At 38.3% G+C, this 23,423-nt stretch overlaps 1 protein-coding gene across 7 annotated transcripts in view; it reads right to left on the minus strand.

The window, feature by feature from the left end:
- ABLIM2 (actin binding LIM protein family member 2) overlaps window positions 1-23,423 on the minus strand; it is a 132,154-nt gene that overhangs the window by 35,633 nt on the left and 73,098 nt on the right. For 5 of the 7 annotated variants that reach the window (XM_058837551.1, XM_058837553.1, XM_058837555.1 and 2 more), the window contains exons 7-10: window positions 14,746-14,833; window positions 12,014-12,072; window positions 9,051-9,128; window positions 4,327-4,473 (exon numbers count right to left, since the gene is read on the minus strand). In XM_058837551.1, the coding sequence (XP_058693534.1) occupies window positions 4,327-4,473; window positions 9,051-9,128; window positions 12,014-12,072; window positions 14,746-14,833 (372 nt within the window). The remainder of the gene's footprint in view (window positions 1-4,326; window positions 4,474-9,050; window positions 9,129-12,013; window positions 12,073-14,745; window positions 14,834-23,423) is intronic. The other 2 variants (XM_058837556.1, XM_058837554.1) reach the window with 1 other exon arrangement.

Consider the following 23,423-nt stretch of genomic DNA (forward strand, 5'->3'; position numbering starts at 1 on the left):
GTGTGACTGAAAGAGCTCTGCCAAGTGCCAGAGAACAGCCACATTGCCACGAAAGTCAGCACAGACATAAATTAAAAATTACAATTTAATTTGAAAAGAACTGTAGAAGTGTTGCTTCAGGACAGTGCAATTTCCTGAACAAATAAAAGTGGGTGGAAGATAAGCTCAGGTCAGCATGATAATATTATGGTCACTTTGTACCCATATGAATGGATGCATAATGGTTACAGACAACACAAAAATCAGCATTTGCTGGTTTCACTACATCATGAAAATGACTGTATACATTGCCCAGTTTGCCACACTGTAACATGGTCATTACTCTAAGAAACCCAACATTAACACTCATGTAGCACTAGCATTAATACTGCACCACTGTGCAGAGCCAGCCACACAATCCAATTCCCATTAAACCCTTTAAACCAGTTAAGACCATGTACGCACACTCCAAGCCTCTGATTTTCAACAGCTAGTCAAACTGCAACTGCAATTTGCAAGTAGGGTCTTCTTAACAGTAAAAGCACTACAGAGTGAAACAGAGGGGGAAGTGACTACATGTAAACTAGCTATAAAAACAAATTCAAAATTGCCCTTTTTTAAGAATTTTTTTGAGAATTGCCTTGAGTTAACTTCGTATTAGAACAAATCAGTGTAACCTGCAGATGTTCTGTTCTGGAAAATCATACTCAAAAAATGCTTCCCCTCTCCTAGTCCAGTAGAAAAGCATGAAGATATGCTCTACTGCATCAAGTGTTAGTCACTTATCATGAATATGGGGATGCCTTTAGGCATCTGTGTGATTCCCAATGGATCATTCATCATTTAAATGAACCACACATCCTACTTAGCCCTACCATCATCTCCCAAATTCCTATCAGAACAACTTGATTATGCCCATATATGCATCTTTAAAAGAATTTGGCTTCTTTGTGACTATCCTTGACTCTACAGAGATGTACAATATTCTCACATCATCAGGCTTTTCCTGTTGACAAGATATGCTCCATCCCTTCAACATCACCCCAGACCTACCAGCTGCCGGTTTCAAAAGTGGAAAATCAGTTTAGTATAGTGGCCAGCAGCATTATTGCTTTAATATCAAGTTCAGAAATAATTAACAAAAAGCAAAGAAGAACTGATGCCTTCCCAAGTGTGCAGTGTTCTGCAGGCATTCTGCCACCAACTCCTCTATGTCCAGCTCGAGGTGTTTCCTTCCCAATGTACCTACATTGTGTAAAAGCCACTCTAACTTTGTGAAGAGAATTAAAAGCAGCATTGCAATGGCTCTACAAACTCATGTAATGATATTAAATATCATATGAGTGTCAGCTAATGGTCTGTGATGTGTCCAATTGTATGACACAGTGGAACTCTCCTCCAACAAAAATCCCTGCAACAAAACTGGTGACAAGTTTGCAGATGACGACGCCCGAACACCTGAACAGAGACTCCTTAAAAAGAGACAGCAAGCACAGAGAAGCTGGAGAACACGGGAGTACACACAAATCATGGCAGTCCCAACCTCCACACCAGCATCACTTTTGGAAATTAATATTGTCAGTTTGGTAACTGAATTTAAAGGACATTATTATAATCTTCCAAAACACCAAGTTTTCATTTTGTTTTGGACCTTACCTTCGTGTACCTTGTGTCTCTGCAAGGAACAGTCAACCCAGTTCATGTAGCCCAATACTACATAAAACATGCTTTTCTTTTTAAATTATCAAATAAATTACATCTCTACTGGTTAGCTCCTCTGTTAACCAGTTCTTAAAGTGATTTACAGTCCTTAATTCTCCACGATTACCAAAATTTTGCAGTACATAAAATTGGGATAATGGAGAAATTAGCCAGACCCATTATATGTAATTGAGTTACTATCTGGGAAAACACATGAAATGCTTTCATTGCTTCCAAAGTGATTTTTCTTGAAACAATGATTAGCTTAATCAATGCACATTCAAAACACACAGAGCTAGAAGTTCAGGTATGTGCAAATGATTTAAAAGTAGGTGTACACAAATAGTATAAATAGTTTAACTATTTGTGGAAATAAAAAATGAGAAAGAAGAGAAATCTATGCTGAGCATTAATTCAAATCAGCTCACACTGGCAGCCTTAAATAAGGCTGAACATAAATCATATTTCCCAATATAATTTATTTAGTAGAGCTTGAAGAAGTGACCACCATACAACCTTTATTTTGGAAAGCAGAAACATGGGTGATAGTGGAGACAGATGCAAACAGATGGTAATCCAGAAGCAGAGCACATATTGAACACAAGTAACACTCTGAAAATCATAAATTATAAACCCCATGCACTGCAGAGGCAAGGGGTGAACCCCACATTTCAGACATTGCTGGTTATCAATATGACCAGGTTTATGCATCACAAAATGTGTCAGAATAGGAGAACAAAGGCATTGGGGATTACCTCAGTAGGTGTTGGAGAGAGCAACTGAGGTGACTGCAAACAGCAACACACAACAAATTAGTGATACAAATTCATGCATGATGTTACTTGTGAGAAGAATTACTCTTAAAATATCACTATCCATGTATAACACATGATACAGCTAGGAAAAACACCTGTCAATTAAGTTAGGGCAACTTTTCTTATTATCTTTTTATAATTAAATACTTAAGGACTAATATACAAATAATTTCATATTAGTCTTTGAGTGATTTCTCTACTACAAAATCCCGGGGTCTGGTAAGGCCAGTTCTGGGCCACAGAGAAGGGAAATAGGGAACTCCCAGAATAAGCAGTAGTAGTCTGAAACTACACACAAGCCCTAATTAAATCTGCATTGAAGGAGCTCCAAAATCAGGACTAGAACTGACCATTTTAAGGGAAAGAAAAATGTCTGTACTAATTATTTTCAATTAAACATCAGGTAATTTGACAATTTGCTGCTCATTTTCCTTTCTAAATCAAACACTATGTTTGTTTAGTTTAGCAAATTGACTGAAAGTATTGCAGCTGCAGGTAACAAGCCAGGATGCTGAAATTTGGGAGAGAGGATTTTTCTTTTTAACCCCTGTTAATATCAAGGATAAGAAATATTTGGAGCATTGGGAAATGTCGCAAACACAGCCCATGTTTGGTCTTTGCACTTCTGCCAAGCCTGGATGTCACCAGGCACTTGAGGAAGGCCACAACCATCATCAGCACCAACAAATTTTGACACAGAAAGGAAGTGATTATGCTCCACAGGTTCAGGGTGAGGCAGCAGCTTTTGACTTTGTGAAATCAGAAACCTGAATACCATTTAAACCCATTACCAAATATGATCTAATTATTTTTGAATACCTTATAATGGAACTACAGTGGTTCAGCACTGTGCAGAGAGGGCTTGGAAGAAAGTCTGCAAAACCTAACATATGCACTGCACTTCACCTGACAGTGGTACTGAGACCTTAACTGATTAAGTGTTAAAAGGTGCAAGTGATAGCATGACTAGGGCTATTATAAATATCATGACTATTAATTATAGCATTTATTTCTGCCCATTCACTTACACCTGGAGAGAAAAAGCAGACTTCCATGCTAGACTGTATGTATCTTGCTCGTATCTAGCATATTGTAAGTTTAATTTGTAAAAATGTAGATAGAATTATAAAAGCAATCAGAAAGTCAAACGAAATGTAGGTATGTTCAGAGAAGAAAAGCTAACTTGCATGACAGGAGTTATATACCAGTATGTTTCACAAAGCCTGGATTAGTTATTAGCATTAGTTATTAGCATGTTAGTATTATGTTAAATTAGATTTCATTAGCACAAACCGTATCATATTAGCTCTGCATATGAAAAGGTTGAAGTACATGCATGACATCAGGATGAAGTTAAGTAAGGGACAGTTGAAAGAAATTTGTACACAGGAAAGTGATACCATTGTTGTGTTACCAAAATAACATGGTACTCTTTGATTAAAAAAAAAAAAACAAACATGAAAAACATTTGGCTTTGCTTCTCATTTTTTCATTATAATTAGCAATGGCTCCTGTTTCCTACCGCATGCAGAGCTACTCCCATTTTAATTACATGTCATCTCTAAAAAATGATCACCAAAAGCAATTTTTGAAGTTCTACAAACTAAAAAATGAAATGAACAGAAATGAACATCTTGGATTTGGTTGTTCTCTTTTTTTTTTTTGGAAGGCATTGTGAATGAATGGATGACATGACTCCATTAACGAGAGGTATAAAAGTTACATTTTTTAAATAAAAGCTATGCACACGTTAACAGTTTTTGGCAACATGTTCAATGATGTTCACAAAACCTGAAACTCATAGTAAAAAAAAATACCCATGTTTCAGTACCTCCCCATAACTATGCCTGTCATCTGAAGAGTAACTGATATATGGAGAATAGGAGATCATATCTGGGCGGTCAATGTTATAGATGGCTTTATTTTTAGGAAGAGCAGCCAAGTCCCTGTAGTCAAGAATTTCATCTCCAAGCTTTGCCTAAGAAAAGGAGGAAAGAAAGCAGTGAGAATAAGAAAGAATATGAGCAGACTGCAATCAGACAAGGAAAGATAAATGCAGGTAGGAAAGTCATAATCATAATAAACCACTTTTTCTGTTTGTGAACATCTCTTGTATTTACTACACAATGCTAAATATTACTGCTGTTTTCTTTTGTATACTGTTGCTTTCTGCCTTGTCACTGGCATTTGGCTAACCGGAGTAGCATGACATCATTCCAATCCCCTGGTTATATCCCACTTACTCCTGGATGCACAAAAAGATATAGGGGACAGATACTGCAGTCTTTTTCAGGCAAAACACACAGAATTTTGAAGTGGCTTTGGTGTGCAGAATTCCCCTGCTGTAAGCAGGAGTGAATAATCAAACATGTATTTCCAGCACATACTCTCCAGATGCCAAAAAGCATTAATCAGTTCTTTGATCTTTCCCACTCAGTCGTGTCCCACAGCTTCACCTCCTTTCCTGACTATGTCTAAACAGCCTTTAATTAGGGGTCACAAACCAGCAGATGATGGATTTGCACCATGGTGGAACATCACAGAAGCCACTTTATTCAAGTAAAGTTCAAATCCCCTTATGAGACTCATACAACCAACAGAGGGAAAGAACTGTGCTGGTCCCTGTTCTCCTCCTACTACACATATTCCAAAAGCATAACTTCAATCAAGCTGCCACATTTTCACAGATTATCCTTAGGATAACTGCACCAAAGCAGTATCCAGCACATACTGTGTTGTAGATATGACAAGTTGGCCACATTGAGAGTGGAGAAATGGGCAGCATAATTGTCTCATTCCCACTTCAAGTTTCGCAGAATGATAAAGTCTTTGTTGGCAACAAAATGATGAGTGAATCTTGCTGTGCTCTGAAAATCTCAGTATGATCAGCTATAAAACTGTAATAATGTTTTCCACATGCAAAAGTACAAAACTATCCAGGATTTATGTGTGCAGTAATTCTCTATTTTTTAGTATGAGCTAAGAAAAGTTCATTAGATTTTCCAGCAGAGTTTTCTATCACGTTAATAATCCAGGAGATTTTAGTCTGACAACTTTCATTATCCCTTTTTCTAAAACAATGCATGAATTTGTGCAAACATAAAGTACATGAAAAGAAGGAAAATGACTCAAATAAGAAAGCAGAACCAAGCTCCATAACCATCACATATTCCCATCCTCAAAACTAATGAAAAAAATGTGTTTTAAGCAAGTATGTATTCTTAAGCAACCTACAGATCTCACTTTCTTTGCAGATCCTTTAAGAAGCTAAAGAGCAATGAAATAGTCCCTTAATGAAAATAAGTCCCTCCCTACTGAGAAGCCAGTGGAGAGCTCTGATGCAGAGACAGTTAATGCAAAGGTAAAGAATCTGTCTGCCCCATCTGTCCCAGAAACACTTTGGGCAGTGTTATACCTACAAAGAAAGCCAAAGAGGCTGTGATTTCAGTTAAGGTATCCAGGCTTTTGGCCATTATTCTAGTGAATCCAAAGTAGTTCAGAATTGGGAATATTTAAATGTGAATTACAGAAATTCTGGCTCTTTTTCTAGATGTGCAACTTCCTGTTAGATTTCAGATCTGTCAGAGGAGTAAAACTTGTTATGTAATTTCTTTCAATTCAAATACAATAATGTGGGAAAATTTGGATGAAGAAACACCTTAGGGATACAATTGCTTTCTGAAAACTCAATTCTCCACACATTGAGTCTACACTGTGTTTTTGTTTTATTTGTTTCACCTACATTCAATTATGTGAATGGAGTCCAAATCTGCTCAGGAAAGCTCAAATTACAGCTGGGAGGCTTCAAGCCATTTCTTCAGTAATTTGGTATGTTGGATTCTGGTAAAACCATGCTCTAAGTATAGAGTATCTATTTCATTTGGAATATGTAATTTTACAATCGTATAATTGTGAATATGGTCTGCATAAAAATATAGTGTGATTTCTATTCCTTGTATGAGAGCACATATAACACAGCTATGTAAAATAAAAGTAAGCCTTCCAGCTGGATATATTAGGTTGGAGCATCAAATTCTGTCTTAATAAAATTAAGCAAAGTATAAAGCAGGACTTTTATTTAAACATTATTTAATGGCATATTTACAAATCAACAAATTTTTAATTAGGGACTCTGAGGTTTTGCCAGAACTAGGGCAAATTTTAGTCTGGATATAATGAAATCATCCCTACAGGTCATGAAGAGATGCCCATTACCTTGAAAAGGCACTGGCCTGTGCCCTCTCTCAGTGCAGGAAGACATTGAAGTCTGTTATCAGTAGATGAAGAAGTGGTATGTCGTTAATAAACCGTCTGTATGATGCACATTCATGTTTATGTAAAAAACACCAACTTTCCTCACTTTTCCTTATGCAGCCAGGCCACCACAGCCCAGAACCACACCTGCCCTGCCATGGGGCAGTGCCCACGATGATGTTCAGCCTTGCTCTGACTCGATGGCTTTGGAACTGTCAGCACCATGAACTCACAGTTCCCAAGATTGAACTTTTTTCCCTAAACTCTTTTGTCCACGAAATACTTACTTCACAGAGCTCAGCAGCTGGTAAGGTACGGTTTTACTGCGGGTTTTCATGATCTGAATCTATGCTTGTGCTGAAAGCTGCTGCCCTCTGTGCACCATCGCACCCTGCTCTGCCTTCTACATTAGCATTAGAAGTCATGTTTAGGCTATTTTTTTTTGCCTCTTTGGTTGTCTGGAGGTTTTTTCCTGGGTAATTGTTTAGCTCAATCTGGCCTCAAATTTGACTGCATATCTCTGTGTACACACTAGTATCAGCAGCAAAGAGGAGATGGGAAGACATGGCCAGAGAGGGACAGGGCCACGTGTGGGTGGGACCTTCCTTTCAGTGGCAGCAAGAATTTAGGTTTGGCAAAAACCAGCCACAAAAGCACACAAGACAAATCTTGAGCATGCCTGTATGTGGTAACACTCCTGTAACAGAAAACACATGTAAAAACAGATAGCCAAGGGACCATTCTGATAATAAAGAAGTCAGTAACATGCTTTTAATTCTTTTTACTTTCCTGTTCATGAAAGCTAAAATAGGATTTAATCAATCAATCAAAATCAAGTTTTGACAATTAAGCAGTGAGAGATGGGATAGGCAGAACACGAACTTGCACTTCTCTGGGGAATCTTTTTATCTGACTCATATTTGCTAGACAACTTTATTCTTTCCCAGTCCCAGCTGTATATCACAGAAACAAATATCAGAGTTGTGTGCTGATTTAATGATAGCCTTTAAAAACAAACAAAAACAGAAAAGGAGAATGGAGGTTTGTCCTTGACTTTTAACAGCCATTGAAGCATATTTGAAGTTGTTACCACAAACATCAATAAAAACAGTACCATTCTGCAGTTAGATAAATGTCTCTAAAAACATATAAATTTTAGGAGAATTCTCGTGCTTAAAAACACAATGAGATGATGCATGCCTGAAAAAAAAGAGCTCACCTGCCCAAAGAAAGTGCTTACATGATAATAGACTCCCAGCACAATGAACTGTCTTCACAATGACATTTCCTGGCTGGTAATATTCCACTGATATTCACCAGCACTCACAGTCACTGGTGAGCATTTAGAGAAGAGGCACTTATTCCACCACAAATTCAGTCTCACTCAGATAAAGTGCATATTGTACTCAAAGTAACTTTTATTTGAGGAAAAAAGACAAGTTTGGATCCAAAGCACTCTTTTGCTTGTCTCAGTAAGGAGATAAAAGCCCTTAATATTTGTATATTAACCTCTGGAAGTCAATTGCATCTCCAGCAATTTTCTCACTTGATGCTTCTAACTAATGAGGGTGACCTGCATACCTGAGGGATATTTGGCCAGGAAAAAGTCCTGAGAATGCTGAAGCCCTGCAAGAGATATCTATATGGATCATACCACATTTGCATTTTTTCATCAGTTGCTGGTAGCCTTGAGAATTTGGCCATGAACACTACACTACAGCAACTTCAACATTGTATTGGAAAAAAAAAAACAAACAACAAAACACCCTAAGATTTTATTATACTTGTTAATTTAAATTCTCTCAGTGAGCTTTCCAGAGCTCTTCATAAGCCATAAGCACATCAAAGGTCCTCTGAGCAAGGGACTGGCATTTGGCAATGCAGAGTCCTGCAATCGTACCCATGAGTGTTTTCATAAGCAATCAGATGCAGGCTCAGGAGCTCAATTTAAACAAGTTGTGTTCAAATCTAAGCTTGTAATCTACCTGTGGGTTGTACTCTTTACTTAAACTTTTCTTTTCAGAAAGAACTGTGGTGCTCTGTATGCTTTGGTATAAGCCAGCTCTAGCTGCAGTGTAAGTGCTACAAATACTCCCACCAAAATAGGAGGAAATGCCAAAATTCTGTTACAGTAAATGCAGTATTCAAATATTTTAAACTTGAGAAAATAATTCCATTTTAGAGGAATCACCAACTGTGGAGGTTTGGAGACACTAACTTTCCATAGAACATGCTAAATTGTAGGAGGAAGCACAAGGTTTTCACCATCCCACAGAACAAATTTCACTGGGAAATACTCACATAGATCACACGGCTTGGGGAACCTGATGTACTTGAAGCAGGTACAGAAATAATACTCTCAGAGGAAGTCCTAGTTTCCTATGGCAGGAGAAATGAAATAGATATGAAATACAGGAGAGTCAAAGATAATATAACTGTTATTTCAAAAAAAGCATAGAAGACATTTGATTTAATTCAATCTTTACCACTCAAAAATGACATAAAGAGCTCAAAACATGGAGTTAAAAATAAAAGAACACTTACAGACAATCAATTTAACCTTTTGAAAATGCAAGAATTGTTTTACACATGGCTTTCTTATTCCTGCTCTTCAGAACAAAATGTCCCAGAGCGCTTCTGGGGTGCCAGGACTCCTTTGGGGACTATCAGAGACAGGTCAAGTCACAAGAGGATACAGTGTGCAATCAAACCACTCTGCATTGTGTCTGAAACATGTCACATTGCCATGGCATTCACTCACAGGAACACAACATGGAAAAAGACCTGGGGAATGATCATTTAAGACAGACAATCTAATTAAACACCTCTTCTGAAGAATTAAAGTGTTTTTCAGTTTTCCAGAACTTGTGTAAATGACATGAAAATGTCACTGCTACACTGATGTCATGTACAAACTGTATTTCTCTTTCATGATGTCCCTACAGGACACTCCATGCAAAAGGGAAAAACAACTTCAGAAAATTGCGCTATTCCAATGTTTTGAAACCTGTTAAAGTCAAATGACAGTTTTGGGTTAAGCTCAGGATTCCCAGATAAAGCTTCAGAGCTTCCTTTGTGTCCTGAGCATGGTCATGGGCATCTGGCCCAAGGCAGCCAAGCTTGAGCAGAAGGGCTGGACAAGATGAGCTCCAGAGGCTCCTTTCAAGCTCTGGGTCTTTCCAAGGGCAGACAAGGGGCGAGTCCTTTCTTCCTGACACCCCTTGGAAGAGCCCAGTCAGGGCACCAAGGTTACTGGAGCTCCCAGCATCTGCCTTGCACATTTCCAGTAAGCTCTGTGAACTGCCCAAGTGGAAACCAGTAACAAGTGGTGCTCCTCAAGGGTCCGTACTGGGAGCAGTAATGCTTGATATCTTCATCCATGACCCAGACAGTGGGATTGAGCCCATCCTTGGCAAACCTACAGACGACACGCAACCGCGTGGTGGGGACAGCACACTGGAGGGAAGGGATGCCATCCAGAGGCATCCTGATGGGCTTGGCAAGTGGAGCCATGCAAACCTCATGAAATTCAACAAGGCCAAGTGCAAGGTCCTGCACTTGGGTCAGGGCAACCTCCAACACCACCTCCACAAACTGGGTGGTGAAGGGAGAAGAAGGACTTAGAGGATACGGGTGGCTGAAGAACTGGATATGAGTCATTCCACATCTCACACATGTTCTTTGTTCTCTTCATGATCCATTACTCCTTTTAGCATCCCCATCCATGCCTGCTCCACATCTTCTCCCAGCTTTTTCAATAAAACCTCACACCTTTGTTGACTCTATTGCCTCTGTTAGCTCATTTTCTGTACTACACATTTTTCTTCCTCTTCCACCTACGTCTTTTTCCTATATGCCTTTTTACAAACCTTACTTTCCCTTGCTGCTTTGACTCGTCTTGTCTTTCCCAGCTTCCTCCCTTCTGCTTAAAATCTCACTCTCCCATCATCTTTCTTTACGCTGTCACTCTCTTTCACAACTTCTTTTTCCCCTCCACTCCAACTCCAAAGTTTTGGAGCATGCTGCCACTTTCTCCTTTTGCCTTTGTCACCTACTTTAATTACATGCTGTTCATATATCTATATATAGGAAGATAAAAACAACAAACTGCAAGGTCAAACAGTAAATTTCTCAAGCAGTAGATCCCATTCCAGACTTTACAAGTGATGTTGAAAAGTTCATTATTACTCTCTTTGAAATGGCATCATTCCTTCTAGTTTTATTTTTTCAATAATGAACGTAAAGAAATGGAAATGGGAAAAACTGAAGGATAAAGAAAAACTGCTAGGCTCAGGAAAACTATTGATATTCAGAGTTTGGCATAAAGAATACCAGAGAATCACTTTCCAAACACATGGGTACAAAAACTACAGCCAAGATCCTTTAGGGTAAAGCCCAAACACTTTTTTTCCCCAAACTGTAACTTAGTCAAAGTTGGACTTTCTAACACACCAGATTTAACAATCTTTTTATGGATGCTTCCTGCTGCTCTGACTTGGTCCCATGTGCCTTCCTCCAAGCCTTGAACCAAAGCACAGCTTTTTTGAACAAGGATACCAAGGGTACCACTTGGAGCATCAGAGAATATCAGAAGTGAAAAACCCACACTTGGCCTCTACATTAAATGAGATAGTTTTAACTCATTTCCACCACTTCAGAAGGATCATTAATTCTTCATGTCCTACAGACAGCTTATTTATCTTATAATTATTCAAGCTGCCAGAATTCCCCCTTGCACACAGAGAGGTGCACAATCATCCAACTTAAGGAGGTACTTAAAGCCAGAGATTAAATTAAATTGTGGCTGGCTTGCCAACACTTTAGAAACAAATAATAAAACAGAAACTCCAAGGAGATTTCTTTTTTTGCATAAATAAATAAAGTGAAAGTCTTCTGATCTTTTTAGTTCAGAGCCACAGGAAAAGAGGTCATGAACTGATAATATCACGATCAGACAGAAGTTAAAAATTAACTTTTTCTTTTTCTTATTCATATTTCCACATTTTTCCTTATTCAGCTTATATATATGTATAACTCTTAGGTCAACATTCTCCTTATTCTGTAGCTTAAATCATTGATTAAAAGTAGAATATTTATATTACATGATTACATTTCATTAGCTAACTAGAGTCCCATAATTGAAAATTTAACATTACAGCAGTGAAAAAATTTCCAAACCCTTCCATCCATGCTTGCTGCTGCAAATAAAGGATAGAGAATAATATGTCAATTGAATAACATTGGGTAAAAATACAGTTTTTTACCTTGTTTTTTTCTTCAGCCTTTGCAGCCTGTCTACAAACTGGATGCCAAATAGATGTTCCTGTAAAGTAGATTTATAGTTCTGCTTAATTCAGTTCCAGTAAGAACCTTAAAAAGTTCAAAATAAGAACCTTATTAAACCCTCCTATAAGGTGTTTTAAGACATAAATTACTACTTCCCCTGCTAGAGCAGGATACTTTCAGAGGTCAAGATGACAACCTCTCAATGCCAGTGAGCCTGATCACAGACATATAAAAGACTTCAAAAAGCTACATGTGCTTCCATATGGCAGATCAACATCAAAATCTGAGTCCTAAGAAGTGTGATATGGAATATCTGGAGCTCCGCTAGTCCAATCTCCTGCTCAGGGCAGGTCCCAGTACAGCAGGCAGGGCTGTGTCCAGCTGGGCTTTGCCTTTTTCCAAGGATGGAGATTCCAACCACATCTCTGGACAAGCTGTTCCATGGTAATTTTTTTCTTTATATACAGTTATAATTTCCTGCACTCTTATAATACATACTCTTATAATAGTTGGGCTTGGGTCACACACAGTAGCATGCCATGGTGGGATGGAACAGCACTGTGCCATGTAAGCCCAGCTGAAAATCCAGTCTGTCCATCATTATTTATTTATACACTGTTCTGATCTTGTACTTCCCATATGTTTGTCTCTACTAAGTCAGTTACTAAGGAACTGCATAAATTCAGGGGAATATCCATCCTGGAGGAAGCAGGAGATTCCAAATGAACCAACTCTCTATTGCCTACGGGTACTGAAATGAGGATCTTGATGAGATGTAAGTAAACAATGAGTGTGAGACAGAAACTTGAATAGCTTTGCACTAGTCACAAAGGAAAAAAATGTTTCAAAAAGTTGAACATGATGTTCAAAATAGTGTTCAGTAGAAGTGGAATGTGTCTAATGATATAAAATAAAAAAATTATTTGCAAGCTTTAATAGTAAGAAGGAACCTTTATGTTTATGCCAGTCTGAGCTCAGACCCGCCACAGCTTAAAGCTCCAGAGTTAAACAAAGTGAGTGCACTGCAACTTCTGCCTGACTAAAGTGCAATCTGAGAACCTTTGCATAATGAATATTTAATGTTTATACTGGGTGGAGAGTATCAAGAAGACTTATTGGAAATGCTTTGTTTTCACAGCAGTTTGATAGTTTTCTAACTAGTGGATTTTGGAAACAAGATAGAAACAGAAGATATTTCCCAGAAGACAGATGGAGATCATTAGAATTTATTACACAAAAATAACCCAGATGAACTCAGACTCCTGCAGTAAAAGAATGCCAATAAGTACAGACCAGATAAACTATGTTTACTAAGTTACTGATTTTTTTTTGTTACTGAGTGACTAAGAAACATTTTTATAGCACCTTTAAATCCAGTGCTAAGTTATCTTCCACTTACAAGGAGATCTGAGCTTGCCCCATTTGTCCCATACATTGCTTCAAATTATCCCAATTGATTTAAGAAGTATTTAGATCACTTGTTTATTTTTGGTTTTGTTTTTCTTTTAACTACTCCTGTCTGTAGCCAAGCTACACTGGGAAATTTTTTCACACTGAAGAAAAAAAGTCCTTTCACCCAAAAGCTGTCTGTTGGATGACCACTGAAGATTTCTGCTAAGGAACAGCAACACCTAAGGTAACTTTACAGTAGTTTATTAAGAGAACGAAGAACACATTATAAAACCCTGGGCTCCAACGTTTTTTATTATTTAACTGGTTAGGCAGTCCAAATAACTGATCATAGATCTTTCACGTCATTAACACCAGTTTCTAATGGAAACTGCTCTCCATGTGAAGACAAAACAGGTATGACAGCAGTTGGTGTAAACATTCCATGAATCAGAAAATGCAGTAAGATGGATCCAAATTAACAGAACCTGAGCATACCCTGCTATTATTTGAACTTGTAATCAGAACAAAACCTAACAAATATCCACCCATACAACAAATGAAACTTAAAAAGGAGATTGACTTGCAAACAAATTCCAGAAGGTTTGAAATCTAGAAATAAATTTGTAGTTTGATGTACTTTTGAAAAGCATTGATGTCATATGGGATTTTAGTACTGCAAAGATCCTTTTCAACTGGAAGAACTGCAGTATTTTCTGGCTCCTGAGGGAAAATTCATGAGCACAGACAAGTATCACTATGTCCTAAAATGAGCTAGTTCTTGTTGCAAACCAAAGTGACAATAAAATTGTCATTTAAAATAAAGTACTAAACCATAATTAGATCTTACTGAGACCACTGTTGTGTTTTAAATAAGGTCTAACTTTTCCAGCTTAAGGAAAATTTTCCAAGTACACTTCTAGAAAATCATGGACAATTGCAAAGCTGTGAACAGATCTGGGCAGGCATGTGATTTTAGGATAATACACCAGTGTTGCAGTTCCCACAGCCTACTGAGTTTCTCTTTTCTGTTTTACTTTGAAAAGATACTGCCAGTCAAAGACATATGCAAAAGCCTTTACTTTCTCTGGTGATTCCCCCTGTATCTACCAGTATAAGCAGTTTGCTTTGATCAGTTTAATAGAGGTAGAAGTTGCTACATACAAAGGATTGCAGCTTGTATTTATGTTAAATGACATTTTTTTCCCATTGCATACTTTATTACACAAGCCTTTCTGTAACACTGAATTTCTCCTGTGTAAGGCTGTGGTGTGGGCAAGAGAGTCAAGTGTAACTTTCATTTTTTGTTTGTTTGATTTACCTTGGAGATACATTTCTTCTCCTTCTGCAAACATCTGATTGCACCTGACACATCGTGCGCAGGTTGGGTGATAATGCTTCTCTCCTGCCTGTTCAGAAAGAGGGTACAGATGATTAAGTATATTGATCAATTTAGCAGTTTTTCTTTCATTCTCTTGAATATGAATAATTTAATTAATGATAGTCCAACAGTCTCCTACAACCACAACGCTAATTTTTCATTCTAGGCAATTCATGCTTTAAAATGTAATTATTGTCTTGCCTACACAAAATAAAAAAAAAGAATGTTTATGTGCAATAGCTAAGTCTCTGAATTTATGGGACAGAAACAAATTTATGCAACGAACACATCTTCTCTGTAAACCAAGTGCAGGGTAGCTTAGGACTTACCTGCAGGAGGAATTTGGGAGGTCATAAGCTTGAGCATGTATTTGCAGCTCAACCATATGTTCCTCATGCATCAACTGAATACATAATCCTAGTGCCCAGCAAGAACCATTCTGTGCAAGGAATGTTTGCAGCTGCTTTGAAAGTGTCTTGCAGATGACCTGTACTCAAGAGTTTCCATGAGGAATGTGTACAAGCCTGCCTACAGGACTGAAAGTCCAGAGCAGGCAGTTCTGGGTACTGTGCACTGATACCCTCATGGGCCAAGAGTTTTGCCATCTGTTCAGATATTAATCCACATAATTTAATATAGCCTTTTCCATTGACTGAAATGAGAACAGGACTGAGCCTTCAATTTGCTCAGGGTTGCTTAGTAACTTAGCAATTTTCTTATATTTAAATTCTCAATTACCTGCAATGTTGGCTTGAGCCAGTGACAAAAACAGCACTCAAGGAGTTGTGCTCTGCTGAGTGAACATCATGGGCCAGTCCCTCCAAACTGCACTCCAACCCCATCTTTCAGATGGCTCTCACAAAACAGAGTTCAACATCCCAAAGACAGCTCTTGCACATGCTCCCAGCACTCCTTACTCTTCAAAACCCCTACAGAACTGAAAGCCAAATCTTGCCATCTCCTTTCTGCTCTTTGACCCCACATTCTTCCATGCTAGACAGAACTGCCCATGGTTTAAATGGTTTAAGGTCAATGCCATTTCCACTAGGAACAAGCCAGGAGATCAAATAATTCTACAGCTTAGAGCTAAAGTAAACTAAGTTTAACAAGATGAAGCTAAGGCTGACTTCAATAAAAATTCTCCTGAAGTTAAAAACATGCAAATTTGGTTCATATAGAATGTCTCATAACCTGCTTACCTGAAAAACATTGAAAGTGCTACTAGGATTGCCCCACTGCCTTCAACATGTAAATGGGCTCTCACAGCACTGCACGGTAATCTAGATTGATTGATTCCATCAATCTAGAAATTTAGCTCTGTTACTACAAAGGTGACTTTTCTAACTCTTTCTTATTCACTAAATTTCAAAGCTTTCAGAGGCATTTATGTTAAAGAATGTAATCTGTGTATGGGGGCTATTTTGCCATTCACAATACCAATCATAGGAATGCAGTAAACTAGGTTAAAGACTCTCTGGTTTTACTCCATCAGTGTTAACTTGATTCACTCCTGAAAACCTGCTGCAGCATCTCAGATTTGCAATAAAGAGCAACACATCACATCAGAATTGCCATTTTGAAAACAGATCTGCTCTAGTTCACTCTTTTCATGCTATCATTTATGCAGATTTCAGAGTGATTTTTGCAGTTTTAGACATGGAAGATGGTCACTACTATCTGTGATGACACCTTTAAAGTACCAGACCACAAAGTATCAGTATTGAGCTTAAACTCCAGGTTTAAAATTGCTTGCCTTAGTGCAGGTGTTTAAGGACAGAAGAGTATTTAATTATTACCAGATAAACTTACGTTTGGCAGATCAAATTGAAAAGAAACATAATTTCCCTTGGAAGTGCACAAGCATTGCTGATGTAATGCATAGCCTCAGTAACTCAGGGAATCCAATTACTTCTTTGCTAAAATAAACTGCCAAGACAGATTCTCAGATAACCTGGATGCATCACAGAACAAAGTCTATTTCCCTGAATTTAACAGTACAACCAAATATATAATTTTAATTCACTTATTGAATTCACTTGCATAAGTAAGTAATATCAACTATGTATAGAATGACACAGAAAAACCTCTTTTATGACACAGAGACAACTGTAACAGAAAAATTAGGGGAGAAAAGTAGAGTGATCCTTTTGCTAATTATCACACCAAGAGAACTCCAATGGATTTTGCCTAATTATCTCTGAAGTAAAATGGCACAAACTCAAAAATTTTCACGTAAGTCCAAGTGCTGACAGTGGCTTTTGTTGCACCCTTTTATTTTTTTTTTTGTCCTTCTTCTAATCAAAGCACAGAAGACAAGACATAGCAGACACTTCATCAGCTGGAAGTACTTAAAAAAGACCACACCTTATTTCTAAATCAGAGGTGCTAGATGAACCTGAGGCTAGGCAGCTGATGCAGGAATTAACTAATACAATTTATTGATATTGATATGCAGTTACCCTGATCAGATATCATAAATTATATTCAAACCTAGGACCTGAGCCTGAATCATAGAGTCCCTTGGGTAAATGCCAAGGAGGCTTTCATAGTGCCCCTTTCTCCTGTCCCTTCAATTTCAGGGGCTTGGTCTCATAGTTGAACAATTGGTTCCAGCAGAACCCAGATATTTTATAAGCTTAGGGCAGCAAATATTGTATTGTTTTGGTTTAGTTGTAATAAAGGCCTCATCATTTTTTCTCTTCTTGCTTATATTGATGTGAGGTAGTTCAAGGCAACAAACAAATTCCTAACCATATGGTTACTTCTTCTTTGCACAGTTTGAAAGCTTAGTTTGACAGATTGTTGTCTCAGTGTTTAATAAAATACCAAGATACACAGAGCACAGAATAGTGACATTCATCTCTGAGAGATCTGTTATGGTTGAAGTGATAGGTTTTAAAAAACCTCCTCAATATGCTGCATTTGCTTCAAGACTGCACCAGGTCTTTGTGCCCAGGAATCCAGATGTGAAGTTAGTATTATTGTGAAGATCAATTTGAAGGCTAATTTTCAGCTGAGATTACCTCAAACCTGAATAGCAAAGTGTGTCCTTAGTAATACAGTAAATTACCAACAATTCAGTTGCCCTTCAACTGACCATGAACCATCTTTCCACAATCACCAAGTTGCACTCTTAGTACGTAATTTAAACGGAGTCAAAACAGCCCTCAACACTCTGAGACGAAGTATTATGATTTACTTCTTTCTCTCTAGGTTTAAGAGACCCCTTTGAATGTGAAGTCTTCTCTGCAGAGAAGGAAGAGCCTTCTGGGCTGATGATCACGAGGAATGTTTAACCAGGGGAGCCTCCTGGACCTCCTGCAGTCCTTGCCCTGAGCACAGGGACCATCGCAGCGCTGCAACCTGTCCCACAGCACATCGACAGACAAACCCACACTTCACTTAAAACAGACAACCCACACTTCACTTAAAACAGACAACCCACACTTCACTTAAAACAGACAAACTCACACTTCACTTAAAACAGACAAACCCACACTTCACTTAATGCAGAGAATTCTGTAACAAAGTACATACAAACACCTTTCCTAATTTCTCGTCACTTGAGGGCTTGAACTAAGAAAAAGGAGAATAAAGCTGATGTGACAAATGTGAATTGCATCATCCAAAGCACAATTTGAAGACAGTAAGGAGTGTTGTTCAAAAGGCTTCAGTATGATCACCAAGCCTGGAAAACATGCAGTGCTAGCAAAAGTCGAGTAATTCATACCAAAAGGAATAACCTTAATTAGTTAAGTTTGAGTTTTAAATTAGCTGTCATCACCCAGGAAAAATGTATTGCATTACTGCAGACAGCTCAGCAAAAAACTCTGCTCATTTTCTGGCTATGGCTGCCATAACTGATGAAGTGGTAGAATACAGAAAAGATGATATGCACAATAACTGTAACTCTACCACAATGACATTGCTTGTCTGGTCTTTCATGCTGTTTCTAGAAGTGTGATACGATTTTTTACTGCACTTGATGAGCGACAATTGCTTATGGATCGACACATGAGAAACTGAGTAGCCTAAAGCTCAGTGTGAGATGAGTCCTGGAATGAAGACTCAAGATTTCTGATGTCTGATTCATCACTGAAGTCTAAGTACATCCTATCTCACTGCATTACCCAGTGAAGAATGAACTAGTTAGTAAAGAGAAGACAGAAAGTACAGAAAATAATTTAATATACTAGATAAACTTACGACTACTGATTCTTTTCCTGAGAATTAAAAGCTATCAGTCAACTTTTTCCTGTAAAAATGAAAAATAACAACACTAAAAAGAATCTATCCTGTTATCAAAATGCATAGGAGTACTTGATATCTCTTATTTCTGGGAGAAAAGAGTTTGTGGAAGTGACAAAAGGTTATATTGCTGCAATGATTCAATCATATCAAAGCATATTTTCCATTTTGAGAGCATAATACAACATAGTTACTGCAATAGTTCCTCATTACCACTAAGTGATGTCTATTGAAGTAGATCCAAATTCTGCCACCCTTGTACTCTAAAATCCCCAAATCAAGTCCTAACTGTAGCCTATGCTGAAAAGAAACAATGAAAAACAGCCTACAAAACACTGAGCTGGTGGGTATGCCAAGGCATGGGGCAGCTGCATGACCCACAAACAAAGCCCACAGAAGACTGGGATAAAGCATTCTTAGTTGAAAGCTTTTCACATGGAACAAATTTGTTGGAGAGTTGTGTCATCACCAGACAGCCACCTGTCCAAGCAAAGGGAAACAGAATAAAGCACAAAACCACTGACAGTTAATAAGCCTTTCCATCAGGCAGCTTCTCAAGCTGAAATGAAGTATTAAAGATCTTATAAAAGACATATGGCTTGACTACTGCTGCTTTTTAAGTTGAGGGAAGTTACCCTTTGTATGGGATGGGAAGGGGGAAAATACTTGGGCAATGTAGGGATGAGTGAAAGTGTAAAACTTTGATTAGACAATAAATTATTCTCTTTTGTATATTTTGTCTCCATTTCCTGAGTAATGTCCATTCACATGGACATTCCCATTTGTTCACTACAGGGCACTGATATTCCTTCAGGCAAACTTCATAGTACAGGCAACATAATTCAGTTTAAAGTCAGGAAATGTGCAAGTGACCACAGAATGGAAGAATAATTCATCTAACCCAACCTCCTGCTCAAAGCACGGTTGATACTCAATTCAGATCAGTCTGCCCAGGAATTTATTCAGCTGAATACTGAAAACCTTCAAGGATGGAGGTTGCACAACTTCTGAGAAATACTGCTCCAATGGACAGTAGTTATTAGTTATTCTTAGGGATTTTTTTTCCTTTTTATCCAGTCACTGCTTCATTATCAGTCATTTTAAGTGCAACATTGATGAGCATGTACTTTCAATGGAAGTATTTTCTTTCAGAGTATATAAATAAAAAAAGGTGGAAAATCACTGAACTCCTTTAGTGGATATTTAATTAATCCTGTTTATACTTCTTCATTCATTCTCCAAATGATTGTTTTTACTGAGATATTAAGCTATTTTGTGAATGAATTGTGCTTTTTCTTAGGTGCCAGGAATGTACACGGAACTGATAATGAAGCACAGGTATAAAAAGGAACTCCACATATTTATCTTTATGAAATTTAATAAAGTTTTTTGAATGAGATACATAATTTTGTTATTAAATAGCCCAATCAGTCAATGCATTGATTTATAAAGGCAAATTCACAATTTCTGTAAGTAAATGCAGTTCCCTGAATTTAGATAAGGTTCTAATTCTTGTTTCCAGAACGACATTAGATATTATCTAATAACTCTCTGGCCTAACAGCACAGAACAGGCTTAGAAAATTTTCCTGTCACAATAGGCAAACCCAGTCAGGGGTTGCTCTTGCTTATTCCCACGTGTTAATACAACCCTCCTGCTCTTGGCCAGCGCTTCAACCCACATTGTACAATGTGCATTTAATCTAAAAGGCTGTGTAAAACCTAGGACTCAGATGTTTGTCCTGTCTTTACTCAGGAGTACCATGAAGAAGATGCACAGCACTGCACCATCAAGTGTTATCAATGGATGCACACACTGATAACTCTGATAACCCTGCCACTGGATCCACATTCTGGCATTTTACAAGGCCTATACTGGCTTCCATAAACTGAATTCTAAGGGGTATATTCAAATTAGAGTGATGCTATTCAGAAAAATAACCTTTTTTCTTGGAATAGAACACTCTGCTCAGTTATCAGCCTTAAGTGGAATCACATAAAATCTCCACTCACATTTCTAGCAAAGCCAGAGTTTTGCATATGCAACAGAAGGACTTGAACAATTACTCAGTAATAGTTGTACACAGTAATGGTTAAGTTAGTAAACAGCTGTCATATCATCTACTGGGTTTGAAGGGACAGGCAACATTGTCAAGGCAGAGGTATTTTGGCAAAATATCTATTGTTTATGTCACACAACAGTGTTGAGGAGAAAAAAGTGTGAGAGCCAGAAGTTAGAGACAGAATTCTGTGGAGAAAAACTCTAATTCTCTTAGTCACAGTGGATCTGACTCACCACTGACTCACTTCAACAGTGTGCCAGGGCAAATGAACTGTTTTCATCAGGATTTACACCACTGTAAATGCAGTGTAATGTTTTGTATCAATCATTCTCCTAATCTTCTCCTTACTGGATTCATTTATCATCCTACTGGATGCCAAGAAACAGTCACATGAAATGATCACTCGGCACACCTGCAGCATTACCTTCGGCTTTAGCAATCTCACGTGTGCAGTTATTTCACGTTGTCTTGGTTCTGGCTCATCCTGCTGTGCTTTGCAGAGCCTTGAGAATTCCCACCCATATTTGAGTCATTTTAATTGCTTCCCACATACTCCTTATTCTTCCAGGTATAAGGTGCAGATCAAATGTACCAACAGGAACACTCATTTCAGAATGATAACAACTTACTATGACACTGGACTGTCAGAAGAAGTTTCTAATGGTTGTGGTAGAAAATAAAATAAAAGTAATTAAAAAACCATAAGGGGGGATAATTGAGAAAAAATAAATAAAATAAGGAAAAATAGCACTATTACAACTGTAATCTTACTCTGTGACATCTGCAAACAAGTTCTGGCTCAGGAGCAAATTCAGCCCTGTCACAGGTAAAATCTGGAAAAGGACAACAGTGCATTTTTTCTACAGAATTTGGTAAATGTCCTTGTAAATCAAAACAGTTTGTCATATCTAAAACCACTGATTTTGCACTCAGTTGTTTCTGTTATGGAGTGAATGATCTGCCTCTTTTGTCTTTTTCTTCTCAGCTTTGCAATTTTTCTTGCCACCCACTGAGACTGGAAGAGGCTTCTGTTTTCCATCTGCTCAACAAATCTCCTTTATTTCTTTTCCACTTTCCTTTCCCACTCTTTAAAACCCACCTAGGGGCCAAGACAAACTGCAGCTGGCTCTCACTTATGCCAACTCTTGATAGGAGACAGGGAGTGAAGAAGAAGGATGACTTGCAGACATATTCCCCTTAATTTTCGACTTTGCAGCTGTGTATTTAGCACACCCATTTCAGATGGGAAGAATGCAGCTCAACCAACACTGAGCAGTCCTGGAGAAACAGCCCACTTTATTAGACATTCCCCTTTTCAAGCTGAACATGGTGATCTGGGATGTAAACATTTATGAACAGAAGCTGTCTCATTCTATGACTGAACAAGGACTGCTATTCTGGATCACCAGATTTACCTGGGAGTTGAAATTCTGCTGTCACATGCAGAACTGACATTAATAATCCTTCCTGAAAGTAGGAAGTTTCTACTTTCAGACCTAATCCACGCATTTTCAGTTCAATGTACCATTCAGAAGTTCTTACACATTGGGAGGAAGAAAAGAAATTTGAGAAAGCACAAAAAATGCTGAAGGTTAATAGGATGAAAAAACTTAAAGCTACAAGAAATGAGTCACAGGCTGCTCTCCTGCTATCAGCAGACAGGCTGAACTATTTTCACATGGGCCAGAGCATCCTGGAGATACTTTATTAACAAAGGCAACAGAGTGCACTTAGTGCTGCACCACTGCCATGGTTACGGGATGGAGCTGGAGGCAGGGGCTTGTGCTGCTGACTGGGTCAAGGGAGGTCCAGGGCTTTGCAGAACTGTGCAACAGCAGCAATCCCCTGATGTGGGTCAGAGGAACATCAGGAATGAGAGAACACACAAAGTAATTGGATGAGGGACTGAAGACATCCATGAGGTGCAACTTTTCACTTTGTAAGGACACCCAAATGCTGGCAAAGAGCACTGGATGTTAATGCATCACCACAGCAACACATGGCTTAGAGAGGCAGTGCAGCTGGCATTCTGTGTGCTGCTGGGGTCTGAGGCTCAGGAGGGATCAGGGGGACTACTGGAATCACTCCTTTCATCCTTCAGTCAGTCAATCCAGATAATTTAAGATAGTCAACTGGTACTACATTTTGGGTGAGGAAAGGAATTGGCCACAAGTCTGCCAGGCTCAAAAATCAAACTATGCACTAAAACTAACACATACAAACCCACACAAGCACAAATGCACAGCAGCACTACTGAGGACTTTCCCCATACATGTGGGAGGAATTCTCAACAGAAAAGCAAGTAAGC

This window comes from Poecile atricapillus, chromosome 4 (genome assembly GCF_030490865.1).
Source record: "Poecile atricapillus isolate bPoeAtr1 chromosome 4, bPoeAtr1.hap1, whole genome shotgun sequence".
NCBI lineage: Eukaryota > Metazoa > Chordata > Aves > Passeriformes > Paridae > Poecile > Poecile atricapillus.